Genomic DNA, 14,316 nt, shown 5'->3' on the forward strand with positions numbered 1-14,316 from the left:
CACAATCAAGAGTATGTCTCTTTGTTTTGTGACAGTCAAAGCGCCTTGCATCTAGCAAGGAATCCAGCATTTCATTCAAGGACTAAGCACATACGAGTTCAGTACCATTTCATTCGTGAAAAGGTGGAAGAAGGAACGATAGATATACAGAAGATCCATACCAAAGACAACATAGCAGATTTCATGACGAAGGCGATCAACGCTGATAAATTTACCTGGTGTCAATCCTCTTGTGGCCTGTTAGAGACGTAAGCAACATGAAGGTACAAGGTAGAAAGAATGATGTGAAGATATGATTGTTCCAATCAAATCTTCAAGTGGGAGATTGTTGAAAAGTCTTCTCAATCACCGAAAGGTGATAATAAAGAAAGAAAAAAAATCCACCGAAGGTGGAAATTGCTTTAGGTGGCAGAAAATGTTGAATTTTAGATAATGGTAGAATCATAATTTAGCCATTGTAATTTAAGGTATTTACAAATTAGTCTTTAGGTTTCAACTATAAATACCCTAGCTCATTTAGCTTCAAAATCATCCCAAAGCATTCTAGCTTTCTTCCAATACTAGAGAGAATTTAGAGAGTTTCTTGAGAGTTGTTTTCTCTTTTTTATCGAGAGAGAATTATCATTGTTTTCTCTTTGGTAGATCGAGAGAGGTTGTAATTCCTATTTTCTCATAGTGAAATTCTTCTACCGTTGTCCGTGGTTTTTACCCTATTTTATTTAGGGGTTTTCCACGTAAATTTTGTGTCTCTTTTTATCTTCATTTTTATTTTCTCAAATTATCAGTTGCGATTTTGCTCTATCCGATAGCCGTCTTCCGCAACATAGACTTGAGTCATAATCAACTCAGTGGTCGAATTTCAAAAGGTTTCGCTGAAATGCCGGTTCTTGGTCAGCTTGATTTGTCGGAGAACCAATTATCTGGTGAAGTACCACTGCAGTTGGGGAAAATGGAATCATTAATTCAAGTGAACATTTCTCACAACAACTTACATGGCAGTTTGCCTACTACCGGAGCCTTTCTAGCTATAAATTCAAGTGCAGTGGCTGGTAATGATCTTTGTGGAGGAGATGAAACGATCGGTTTACCACCATGCAAAAAGTTTAAGAATCGGAATCGGTGGTTCTTTGTTATTTGTTCTCTGGGGGCTTTAGTTTTGCTTGCTGTTGTTGCTATTGGCTTCATACTCATTCGACGAAGAAACAATTTGGCGCTTAAAAGAGTGGAAAACGAAGACGGGATCTGGGAATTGCAATTCTTTGATTCCAAAGTTTTCAAGTCAATAACAGTCGATGATATCACACTCTCTGCACAAGAAGTAAATGGAATATGCAGAGACAAGCCGTTTGTGGTGAAAGAAATGAAGGAAGTGAACTCAATTCCATCGAGTTTTTGGTCTGAAATCAAGCATCTCGGCAAGCTTCAGCATCCAAACATCGTTAACCTGATCGGAACCTGTCGGTCAGGAAAGTGTGCATATTTGGTTTACGAGTACATAGAAGGGAAACTTTTAACTGAAACCCTTCACAACTTACCATGGGAGAAACGGCGAAAAATCGCCATGGGGATTGCCAAAGCTCTACGGTTCTTGCATTCTTACTGTTCGCCAAGTGTAATTGTGGGAGACATGTCACCGGAGAGTGCTATAGTCGACGGAAGAGATGAGCCTCGGTTACGGGTGAGCTTTCCCGTGCCACTTTCCATAGAAAACAAGGCCGTCGTCTCTTCGGCGTACGTTGCCCCAGGTACGTGAATAATACACAGTATTGCCTTCTTTTAATTGATATTTTCCCTGTTAACAGTGTAAATGTAATAGTACAATATAAACCTAACTATGTAATTATGTCTCATATGAAAAGAAAAAAAATATTGGCTAAATATTCATTAGGTCAAACCAGAAATTATGAGATATTATTATGTCTGCCTGTTTGACACTTCAAACAATTATTAATATTAAGAATTTATGATTTTTTATTTTTGAATAATGTCATCTTTAAAATTAAACATTCACTCTCATGTCTAAATTAAAAGTATGTTGTGCTTATTTGTTATTTGTAATAGGTATTAGGGTAAACAATATATTTGGTTATTTATTTATTTTTATTTTAGTCACTCAATTATTATTATTCTAAAATCATACTTAACGTTACGTCCAGATTTTATTTTTGTCACTCATCATTAAAAAATAAACAGTATTGTTGACATAGTAATTTTTTTATTTTTTATTCAACAATGATATAACATTATCTTACAGTAACACGACTAAAATGTAACATTGGATATGATATTGAAAAAATAATAATTGGATGACCAAAATAGATTTACAAAATTAATTGGGTGACTAAATACATAATTACCCTAGATATTAATTAATATTTCTATGGATCCCATGCACGTGCACGTTACCTAATGTCCTCCTGCATGTTTTCCGCCGTTTGCAGCAGCCAGAGAAAGCAAAGATATGAGTGAAAAGAGTGATATCTATGGATTTGGCCTCATTCTTATTGAATTATTAACGGGGAAAAGCCCCGCCGACGCTGAATTCGGAGAGCAACACCAAAGCATAGTAGATTGGGCACGTTACTGCTATTCAGAATGTCATCTTGATACGTGGGTTGATCCAATGATCAGGCCAGCCCATGCATCGAACGTCAACCAGATCGAGATCGTTGAAACCATGAATCTAGCTCTCCATTGCACCGCCGGTGACCCAGCCTCTCGGCCATCTGCAACAAACGTATTGAATACTCTATGGTCCGCTTTCAGAATAACTTCATGTGTTTCAACCCTAAAGTTTTCTTCAACTGTTTAGGCTTTCTAATAATGGTTTTATAGCATGGTTTCGTTCTGAATTTATGGTTAATTTCCCTTTTTGTTTTCCCTTGGTTTCTAGTTATAAGTTATTGAAATGATTATCATCACTCAAATGTTTTGTTTGATGGTCTGCTGAATACATACTATTGAGTGTAAAATTGTAGATAATTTAAATGCCTCCATATATGAATTAAATTTTGTCTTCCCTTACTCTTGTAGGAATTAATGACCCTTTTCTCTTTACACTTATATTTCTATTATTAATTAGGCTAAAAAACAAAACACTGTTCTCTTAAAAAACAAGTTCACTTACTACATCACTCAATCTTCGAGTGGGATTTCCATTTCCTACAATTAGGACTTGCAAAACATCTTCTGCTCTTTATCCAGAGAGGGAAGCGCAGGCTCCTTGCTTGTTCTTTCTGCCTATATATAAATATCTTGTTTAATAACACATGCTTACCTACAACAAAGCTCAAAAGTTATATATTCACAGTTCACAAAGGGAATATATTCGTGCACATGGATGTATCGAACGGACTGACAGAGAGTACATTTTTTTTAATTTTAGATTCTCATATAATTTAATTTTTTTATTAATAATTTATTTTTATTCTCTAAAATTTTATAAATTCAAGTTATAATGTAAAATTCTACTTTTGTCTCTATAATCATGCATATTAGTTCAATTGAGAGATGTATATGTCCAATGTTTGACCCTTTTGGAGTTTGGTTTGCATGTGAAAGTTTTGGTTTCAAAGGCAGTGAAAGGCTTGGTTTCACGCCCGGCAGCTATCCATTAGGTCAAACAGCTAGACAACAAGGACATTGCTCATGTTTAAAGGGGGACAGCTCTGTAATAAAAATCCTGATGTCCTGATGATGATAATGCTTGTTTGTCGGACCACTCTTTTACAATCCCATATTCATTTGTAAAAAAGCAAGCCGAGGGCGATGAGGCAAAAGGGAACCTGCTAAACAAAAATGCCTATCTTTTTATCATTTACACTCGCATTCCAAGAGTTTCCTCCTTTCTCCACTTCTTACTTGACAGGCAATGATCAAAGGATTTTAATTTTCAATGTCTGCAACTCATGATGATATAAGAAAAAATAAATTCTATTTGTAGTTTTGAATTTGGTTTGATATAGATAAAAAAAATTCCAGTATAATTGGTTTGATAAAGATTGTGGATGTGGCAAGATGCAAATTTCTTGTCTAAGTTTAATGTCCGTACATTTTTGTATAGGAACTCTCAAATTACTAACTGAATGAGTTCTTACATTTTAAGTTCGAATCGAATTTTGTGAAGGATAAAGTCAAATTGTGTTTATAATTAAATTTTTTCTACTTGACCTGACTTAAAGTATTAATATATTTTATTTTATATAATTAGATATAATTATTACTAATATCCTTCTCTGTACATAATTTTTTGGAGTTAGATGGGGCTCGTTTCTTTTCTAACCTTTCTTGTGACAAACTCTTGCCTTCAAAGTGGCAATGATGATGTTGAAGGATTTCCTTTCTTTCTTTTACATTCTATATAAGCAATGATGGATGGCATTGACAAAAACCCTTTTTTTCTTTTAGCTTATTCCCTATCAGAACTCAGGGGGAGGAGATGATCTCACATTGTTGGAATACCTAAGGGCTTTAAGCATTAAAAATTAACAATAACGACTTTGGTGATATTTGAAGGAGCAAACCAGCTAAGCTTTGCTGGCGATTTTTGAAATATCAATCATGGTATTTCTTGGAGACCATGCAAAAGTCTCTTTGATCGGCTGCTTTCTTGTATTGAAAAAAGTTGCTTTTTTCTCTCCTTGAGCTTATTTTTGTTTGATTCAATGGGGGAATAGTTGCCCATCTCCTCTTTGAAAGTTTCCACCATACATTCTAATCGCAAACCTTTTATCGAAAGCATGAAAACGTCAAACAAAAATAATTAGGGTCAAGGTTTAATATGTTTATTTTGTTATAAGTATCCGTTGAAAATTTGTAATGGAACATCGACTTGTGTACCATCAAAAGAACTCAGCCTGCAAATTTACTTCTTTAAGTTGAACTTCCCAGTACAAAGTAACTTCTTTGAGCCTGAAAGAGCAATACCGCTGCTTTCACTGTCTTCATATATAATGCCAACATGTCCCCTTATATTGTTCAATCATTTGATTCGATCACTCCATTAGATTATTCTGTTTCTTTTCATTCGTTCTTGATGCTTTCAGGGATAGATCTGACTCGGGTTAAGAGCTTGACAAGTTGCACCATTTTTGTTTCATTCAAGAACTGTTTTTCCTCCATGGCTCTGACGTATGTGACTATTTCTGCCGAAGAACTTCAAACCCAACAGGAAAAGGTGAAAAGAAAAACCTTGGACTTCATGGCCCGAATTTCGAACATGAATTCAAGCCCTAGTCTGAATTTTTCTGCAAAGAGAGGGAGGCCCCAGACTAATGGACAAAGGTGGGCTTTTAGAAGAGATACTTTGTTATTATGCCTTGACAAAATCTACCCCAAAAATCATGTCTGCCTTTCATGCAATATTTTTTCTTATTAAAACTATGAATTTTATTTTAATCGAATTAATTAATAAATTTTAGTTTAATTTGATTAATAATTGATCATACGAAAAAATAATTGGTTAATTTAATTATGTTAAATGAACTCAAATGATGTATTTGAATGTTATTTTGGTTATCACACATACCTAATTTTGATTAAAAAAATATTAAACATATAGAGCATTTTGATCTCTAATGTGTCATCCATATAGACGTTAACTATTTTAGAGTGTTGATTATTTGTTAACAAATGGTTTTTATTCACATAAAATATTTTTATCTCAAAATATAATATTATAAATTAAATACTAAAAAAATTAACATTAAAATTATTATTTAGTCATACGTTGGTATAATATCTGTTAGATTTTAGTATGTCTTATTGGTGCTTGTGTTTTTCCAAGTCGAAGACAGTGTCCAATAGTGTTGGACAGGAAAGAGGTCGGTGAGTGATTCAGTGTTGTACCGAAATGGGCCTAAAGATAGGCAACCATCCCGAAAGCAAATCGTTAATGCTCCGACCCACGTGAGATGTCCCGAGAGACGGTAGATGCAAGACACGTGTGTTTTCATCATTAATCAGGTCAAAAACCAGCACGTGCCCTCACGTTATCGGAATAACTATATGCTCCACAACGAAATGACCATCCAGCTCAGTTGGTAGAGCACAAGGTTCTAAACCTTGAGGTCGTGGGATCAAGTCCCACGGAGGGCATTTCATAATTTGGAGGTCTCCTACGGAAGCTGCTCTCAACCTGGTGTTGGGGTAGCCTACTATCTTACCTCCCCCTTACCCCATACATATGGGAAAAAAGGGACAGCCATTTTTTATATGCTCCACAACAATATGATCTCATTTGGTCGAATTGGAAGCATTGTGGCAACGGAGATGCACAAAGGCTCCATCCACGTGCATATTGGACCCATTCATGCAAAATCCAATTTTTTACAATTAAAAAATAATAAAAATATAGTGAAAAATATTAAGAAAAAAGTCTGTTAAACAAAAAACTCCACGCCAAGCAATGCATTCGGTAGCTTCACTTTTTTCAGGCTTTTCTTTTAATTCAAGCAAAACGTAGAAAAAAATAACAGAACTATACAGAATTTATAATTAAATAAAATAAATATTTAAATAAATAAATAAAAGAACTGAAATATCTTTAGTTCTTTACAGCAACATATAAGAACAATTAAAACCTTATCCACTCTTCACTTTCTCCGATCTCTCCACTTCTTGATGGCTGATGCTTGCCACGTGGTTATTCTAACGACGTCCAAACATTGTTTCACATTGATGGTTGCACCATGCATCTGCATTTCCAAAAACATAAAACATCCATGAATTATTAAAAGCATTTTGTTATTAAATGTTAGTAAAATAGATATAATAATTTTCGGTGTGATAGAAATAAGGATAAATTATATTACAGGTCATGATTGGATTAATAATAAGATTATAAATAGATTATCTAATTTTAAAAAACTTATAAACAAATCATTTGATTAATTGGTTTTCTCAAATAGATTATTAGGCATTACATATCAGACGACTTTTCTTATATGAAATACTTTTGTTCGTTGAAAATTATTAGATTTTAGATAGTTATAATCAATTTAATCAATTAATTAAATATAACAATCTAATCATGTGATATTACAATGATTGTCGTGAATCTTTGGATACAACGAATAGCAAACATACGAACCCCAAATTTTATCGTAAGATTCACACTTATTCAATTTATCATATTAAAATTTTGAGAATACCCCTACAAGTCATTGAATTATTTCAAAACTTTCAAACTTATTAATCTTTGATCTATGTCGTCCATCAATAGATTACATCATAATCGTCATTGTTGGGATAATGGAATGAAGGTTCTAATCTATGAGAAGCCTAAACCATGAAATGTATTTTATTTACCGATTTTCTTCATGACAGTACATCACCTGAATTTGTGTACTTTTCAAAAGATAAATAAATGGGGTCCTCAAATTTTTTAAAAAATAGACCCTTTAATCAAAAAATTATGTCGTTGACCATTATGATGTTCTCCAATATTATAGAATCTTATTTCAAAGTTTCATAACATATTTGTTATGTTTCATAACCTTCCATAATGTTCTAGAATATTTTAGAATTTTTCGTAAGATTCTAGATCATTTCATTATATTTTAGGACTTTCTGTTATATTATAGAATAGTCCATCATCGTCTCTAAATTTATAGTTAAGTATGAGAATATAGGTCTAGAGATTTATTTTGTGATATAGTGCATAAGCTATAGCGACAAGCTTAAAAGATCATTTAGTAAGGAATGAAATTGAATACAATTTAAAAATTAGGCGAATTCATAAATTATGTAAATAATGATAATTAAATATGTAATTATATTAATTTTGTTAATTGTTTTTTCAAATGTTAACAACATATGATTTGATTACACAATTTAACATGATCAAATTAAAATACGACCATAATTAAATTGTAATTGATGTATTTTACCCTTAAAACAAATGAGAAAGGCTAAAGTCAGAAAGAAAAGGACAATAAAGTAACTTCCCACTAGATTTTGCTTTATCTGAATTAAAGCTTAATTATATATTTAAAATTCCTTAACTTAATTAATTTGTAGTAAATTAAACATCGTCAAAATGAACCATTTTAGCTGTCCGTCTGCCCCCTTCAAACGCAAATAAACACTCTCTCTCTCTCTTCAAAACCACAACTCCCCAGACTTCTCTCGTTCTTTCTCTTCTCTCTACACTCGCACATTTTCCTCACTATACTCTCCCTTTAACGCCAACTTCCTTCCCAAATAAAGAAAAAAAAAAGGAAAAGAAAACGGTTATGGACGCACCAGAATTCTTTCAGGCAAGCAGCTGCGCTTCGCAATTAGTGCCTGAAAAACCAGCGGCCGCAGCTGACCATTTCATCGTGGAAGACTTGCTCGATTTTTCCAACGAAGATGCCGTTATAACTGAACAAACGTTGGATTCCTCAGCTCCTGGACATTCCACGGGTTCTTCTACCGTGACCGTCGTCGACAGCTGCAATTCGTCGTCGTTTTCTGGTTGTGAACCTAATTTAGAGGGCGGTGTTGGTTACCGTGGTTTTACCGATGGCCACTCCTCGACTGACCTTTATGTGCCGGTAATTTCCCCTCTTACATGCAATAATATGATTGGCTTTTAAAGAAAACTTATCAGAAAATATTTTTGAAAATCACCTCGTTTCTTATGCAAACCTATAAAATAAATTTTGGAATTATATTTCTTCAGAATTTTGGTTCAAATTTCAAATAACAGCAAGTAAATTTTTTACGTATTTTTCTGTTTTTTATAGTAATTTTCCTTGCAACCAAACAGAGATAAAAACCCATGTGCATGTCATATGCATATTGGTTAAAGTTGTATGAATACTTTATCAAAGGAAAAAATGGAAACGAAAATGGTATTTTTTTAATATTATTATTTGTTATTCTTTTTGTTTACAGTGTGACGATTTAGCTGAACTTGAATGGTTGTCGAATTTCGTGGAAGAATCATTTTCAAGTGATGATCTGCAAAAGCAGCAACTAATATCAGGAATGCACATCCGACCTGACGAATCATCAGAGACCCGAGGTTTCCAACCCGTTCTGCCCAACCAAATTAATGACGCCATTGGTAACGGCGACAACCACCACGGTAATAATACCAACAACTCGATTTTCCATCCGGATATGTCGGTGCCCGCCAAGGCCAGAAGCAAACGCCCTCGGGCAGCGCCATGCAACTGGGCATCCCGCCTCCTTGTTCTCAGCCCAACAACTTCGTCTTCCGAACCCGATATCGTCGTCCCGGTGCAACCACCTCCCTCGAACCACCCCAATAAAAAGCCTGCTAAAAAGACGTCGTCGAAGAAAAAAGATGGTGGCGCCGCCAATTCGGATAGTCGGAAGTGCCTACACTGTTTTACGGATAAGACGCCACAATGGAGGACTGGTCCCATGGGTCCCAAAACACTTTGCAATGCATGTGGGGTGAGGTATAAATCGGGGCGGCTCGTGCCCGAATACCGACCCGCTGCGAGCCCGACGTTTGTGCTCACTAAACATTCAAATTCTCACCGTAAGGTGCTTGAGCTTCGGCGGCAGAAGGAAATGTTAAGGGCTCAACAGCAACACCAGCAACAATTCATGCAGCACCATCATCAGAACATGGCTTTCAATGTTTCCAACGGTGAAGATTACTTGATCCATCAACACGTTGGCCCTGAATTCAGGCAGCTGATTCTAGAGTAGGGAACTTCAATTAAAATCGACTCCTTGAATTTTTTTTTCCTTTCCCGGAATTAAATTTAGGTACTGAATTCATTAGTGAATTCCAGTAGGTTTTTTTTGGGGGATTATTTTCGTAGACTAATTGTCTCTTGAGTTGGGCTGTTTCCTGTCTAATTTGGTAAATTCTCAACGCCCAATTTTCTTACTTCAGGCAAATTAGTAAAATTTTCATTCTTGCTTTGATTTCCTCCATTAGTGTGACCTCTAAGCTATTAGATTTAAATGAAAAATAAAAGATATTAGATTTATATTATCATTTTTTATTTGAAAGATCGATAAATAAAAATATCACTGATTGTCTTATTCTAATCTAAAGATAGAGTTCTTACAAACAGATTATGAACTAATTTTTTTTTTAAATATAAATTTATAAAGACCAACTATATATATATTAAAATAAATAGTGTTTTTTAAGAAGGGGGCACGAGTCACGACCCTTCAGTTCCTCTTACATTTTGCGACCCCCTTTCATCGGCGGAAAATTAAACAAAAATAGAGTAAGAAAAAGTCATCAACACATTAATTATTAATTTAGTTTGCATGAATTCGTAGGCCTCACATGGAGTAGTTGTTTTTCTAATTGACTGAAGACACACGAAACATAATCTCCATGGTTCATCCCCACCGGCAGATCAACGTAAATGCGTCCCTTTCTTCAAGGGCTAAGGTCCTAGCTACAAGGTTTGACGTTTTGAAGGTCAGTGTGCAAGCAATGCACGACAGGAGAATCGGGCGGCACATGTATCTGATCATCTATGACAACATATATTATTGTTTAATACCAGCTCTACGATGCTCAATTATCAACATAAATTTCAGTGAAATGAAACGCTGATGGTGAAGTAGCTTTTAAGTTTCACGTACAGAGGATGTTGATGAAATCAATGCCGATACCATTACAGGCAACATCATTTTCTGCAAATACTATTTACTCTTCTTCTCAGGATACATACAAAATTAAATTTTATGATAGAAATAAATTTATAAAATTTGTCTTTGTTTTGCACAAGATTGCCCACGCTTGGAGACTTCAACAATGAATCATGAAAATAAATAAATAAAAGTACAGTTGTTACAGAAACATAATGAACACGGGAATTCAGGTTTTGATGAATATAATATATAGAAAATTAGGTCTTCTGTGTTTGATTTTTACAAAGAGAACTTATTCCATGAACTAGAGAATATGTATAGTAAACCATGCAGCATGTGATGGGAATAAGGATTGGGATCAAGCTGAGAGATTTTAATGGGAAAAATATGCTATATGATCAGTCATGAGCTACATTATTCGTTGACGATGCTACTGTCTATGCACGATCCTAGGCAATGCTAGTCCCATAGGCCTGCAAAATCAGTTTTTAATCAACTATAATGTATAAAATAATCGCACCATTTCAACCTTTTCTTCATTTCCTTCGTCTTGTTTGTTAAAACAAACGAAATGACAGAGGCTGGTCAGTGCCCAATAAATATGATATTCATTTGGCTTTTTAAGAGAAATATTGTCCATAGAAAAATTTAGTGTTTTAGGTTAAGCCCACGTTACTTAGAGAAAAAAGTTATTAAGCTATAGTAAAAATAAATTCATCGTGTCGGTTTTGGTTAAAATCATTGTGTATTGATTGAAAACTAGGATTTTATTTTTAAATTTGGAAGTCGCTGACAGCTTCCAATGACTATCAAAGTCGTGCGCAGCTATCGGCAATTTTAATGCCAAATTTACCAATGTCTTCCCAATAGCAAGGACCAAAATGAAATAAAAGAAAATAACAAGGACTGAAATTGTAGTTTGATTTTTGTCATGCGGTTGTTCTTTCATACATTACTTAGAGAAATAGTTCTTAACCAAATTGGACCGAGTCCGACTAAAATTTAGTGTTCAGTAATGTATTCCTAATCAAATGGAGAAGAATGTTAAATTGAGTTTCCATCTTTATTAGAATAGTTCAAATAATAATAACACTGTTATTGTACCCATCAAGTGACATCAGTAGTAAAAGGGAATGTTATTCTCCACAAAGGTGCAGGATTAGAACGGTTATGTCTGCCGGATGTGTGCATTGTCAATTGATTAAAAAGGTTCTAAGGAGACACTAACCTTGTAATCACCTCATATTATTCAAAATAATGATAATAATAACAGCATTATCACCTGAATTTCCATTGAATATCACTACCTAACAAGCTTATTGTAGGAAAAGCAGCCTCATCAATGGTTAGGCATATAAGAAATGGGCATTCTAGTTTTCTAGCAACAATTTCAATTGGCATTTCCAACTCCTAATGAATGGTTGGACATATCCTCATCTGCTGACTACTTTCATTTGTTGCGCTGCTTGTTCCATGTCTAACCAGGTTCCACAGCCTACCACAATTCACCAAAGGATATTCCTCCTCCGAGGCATACTAGTTGAGAAGCGGTTAGACTCCCGACAGCGGAATGTGGAAGGCCAATGATCAGGGGATTTATTTCTTCAACAACATTAGAGTGAGTTCAACTTTCCTGTCACTGAATCAACTGCCACTTTTGGTTAGACACAATCACAAAAAGGATGTACCATAAAATAAACAAAATAAACTTATTACTTTGGTTGCTGAAGGTGAAAATGAATTTGCAACATCCATAAGCGAGGAAGTCGCATGTGATCATATCTTGTACAATCTTCATCTACTAAGCAATGGACTCATCATGGCATATAACAAAGCATTTATCACAGATAAGCCACTACAACAGTTTTAGAAGAAAATATAAAAGAAGCAAACCAGGTCCCATGGCTAGAACGTCTTCGACCTTCCAAAACCTGCTAAATAAAGTTGTCATGAGACCTTGGCCACAAAATTTTCTTTCGAATGATATGCGCTAAGCATTTAGTAATCAAAGATCAAATTCCAATAAATTAAACCTCAAACAACTTAAAATGACTCGGTAATAGGTCACATCAGGATGCTGTGGTTCAGATATACATTTAGACCTATAAGTTGCCATTACATTCAAGTTATCTAATTGTGAGATTACACACAAATGATGAGGGAAAATACCGTGTTCTTCCAGCATCAGCAACAACAAAAGTGGGAAGGCCAATATTCTCAGCTGCTTCCCTTAACTTATTCCTGACAAGAAAATGGAAGTGAGCTTATACAAATACGGACATCATAAGTTGACACACACGGCCACACCCCAGCCACTCCCAACAAAATCACCTGCTTACATTTCGTGTTGATTCCTGCATGTAAGGACTATTTTAGGTTGCCCACAATCCTCGCATTGTCTTAGAAGGGATCGATCATTGCAATGATTTTACATGATTTATTGTTGACCAGATAATTTTACTTGCACAAGTAACTAACGCGGACTAATTTATCTTCCAACAAAGCAAGGTCACAAAGTGGACCTTGAATTAAGAAACTGACTTGTTATCAAGAGAAACACGCTTATGCATCAATTCTGCATACATGCCAGTGGCAGCATCTGTATATTTGGGCAGGAAAAATCCAGTCAAATAATCGAGGGTTAGGACATATGGAAACGTGACGGTTGGGAGAGCCGAGCTAATGTTAGTAAAGCCAAACAGACGTAGATTTTAAAATCAAAAGCAAAATTTCAAATTTTAAGAGTGGCAGAAGAATCTTACGGGCACATTGAGATGCAATCTTCCCTGATTTCATCTTAAGGTCTTGTCTAACCACCATAACCTGCCATAAGCAGTTCAAGACTCAAAAGTTCAGAATTTATGAATACCATTAGTCATTACTTGCCGGTAGATGCTTAATTTACTAATCATAAAGACAAATTTAACTCAACTAATTCAGAAAAGCAGATGCAAATATACAATAAAGTTAGGGATTCAGAGGAAGAGACGCAAAATTAGCTTCTGGGATTAATTACATCAAAACAAGTTCACCCACAAAATCATTCCCTTCTCCACTAAAAGAAATTCAGTCTTCAAAGCTGTCTAAATACACTAAAATGCCATGACATTTGTTATCCTCAACAATTATAGTAGGAAATATGTAAAACTTTAACATGTAGCAATATAAAGGAAGGAAAAAACATACCATCTTAAGTTCTCGGTCAGCATTTGAGGAAACAAAGTCATGTTCTTGATGCGTTCCAGGTAGGAAATTCTTCTTCTTGGAAAGGGTTTTAGTGGGTTTAGACAAATCCAAATATGAAACTAATAACAAGGCCTGGAGTGAAGTTTTTGGGTTTGAAACTTACTCCTCATAATTCCCTTTTCTGCTTTTGTAGCTTCTGATATCTCTGAAGTACTATCAATTAGTACAGATAAAAAGATAGACAAACAGCCAGAAAACACAGAAAAAAGAACTGAGAAGTACCTTGTTTGAGGGGTGAGAAGAATTTCGAGAGGATGCCCACATCAACTTTGAGAACACAGACTGAATGGGTTTTAACTGATTGGATGTGGGAAAACACAAATTGTAGACGAAAGCCAAGAGATAAAATGATTTTGTCGCGTTAGTGAGCAGTGACAAAGGATGTTTGTTTATTTTAAAATGATTAAATAATGAATGATTCAAATGTTGAATGAATTAATTTTGATATATTATTTGATAATGTCTCTGAATCAATCATAATGTATTTCT

General features: G+C 34.8%; 2 protein-coding genes and 1 long non-coding RNA gene across 9 annotated transcripts; 2 read left to right on the forward strand and 1 right to left on the reverse strand.

The window, feature by feature from the left end:
• Positions 1–830: 830 nt before the first annotated feature.
• On the forward strand, positions 831–2,812 carry LOC120157240 (probably inactive leucine-rich repeat receptor-like protein kinase At2g25790). Its single transcript, XM_039168441.1, has 2 exons — positions 831–1,745; positions 2,445–2,812. The coding sequence occupies exons 1-2, from the start codon at positions 878–880 to the stop codon at positions 2,810–2,812; spliced, it is 1,236 nt and encodes a 411-aa protein (XP_039024372.1). The 5' UTR covers positions 831–877.
• A 5,238-nt stretch (positions 2,813–8,050) lies between these two features.
• LOC120157013 (GATA transcription factor 12-like) lies at positions 8,051–9,868 on the forward strand. Its single transcript, XM_039168275.1, has 2 exons — positions 8,051–8,537; positions 8,881–9,868. The coding sequence occupies exons 1-2, from the start codon at positions 8,235–8,237 to the stop codon at positions 9,667–9,669; spliced, it is 1,092 nt and encodes a 363-aa protein (XP_039024206.1). The 5' UTR covers positions 8,051–8,234; the 3' UTR covers positions 9,670–9,868.
• A 1,964-nt stretch (positions 9,869–11,832) lies between these two features.
• LOC120156998 lies at positions 11,833–14,177 on the reverse strand. 7 transcript variants are annotated; one of them, XR_005519110.1, is made up of 6 exons: positions 14,050–14,177; positions 13,931–13,963; positions 13,768–13,839; positions 12,921–13,404; positions 12,751–12,822; positions 11,834–12,512 (listed from the first exon to the last, which is right to left on the reverse strand). It is a non-coding gene; the product is annotated as an uncharacterized LOC120156998 (long non-coding RNA). The 7 variants fall into 7 exon arrangements; XR_005519109.1 differs by having other exon boundaries at positions 12,913–13,404; XR_005519107.1 differs by having other exon boundaries at positions 11,835–12,512; positions 12,751–13,180; positions 13,344–13,404.
• Positions 14,178–14,316: the final 139 nt, after the last annotated feature.

Source organism: Hibiscus syriacus, unplaced genomic scaffold (assembly GCF_006381635.1).
Source record: "Hibiscus syriacus cultivar Baekdansim isolate YM2019G1 unplaced genomic scaffold, ASM638163v2 tig00111238_pilon, whole genome shotgun sequence".
NCBI lineage: Eukaryota > Viridiplantae > Streptophyta > Magnoliopsida > Malvales > Malvaceae > Hibiscus > Hibiscus syriacus.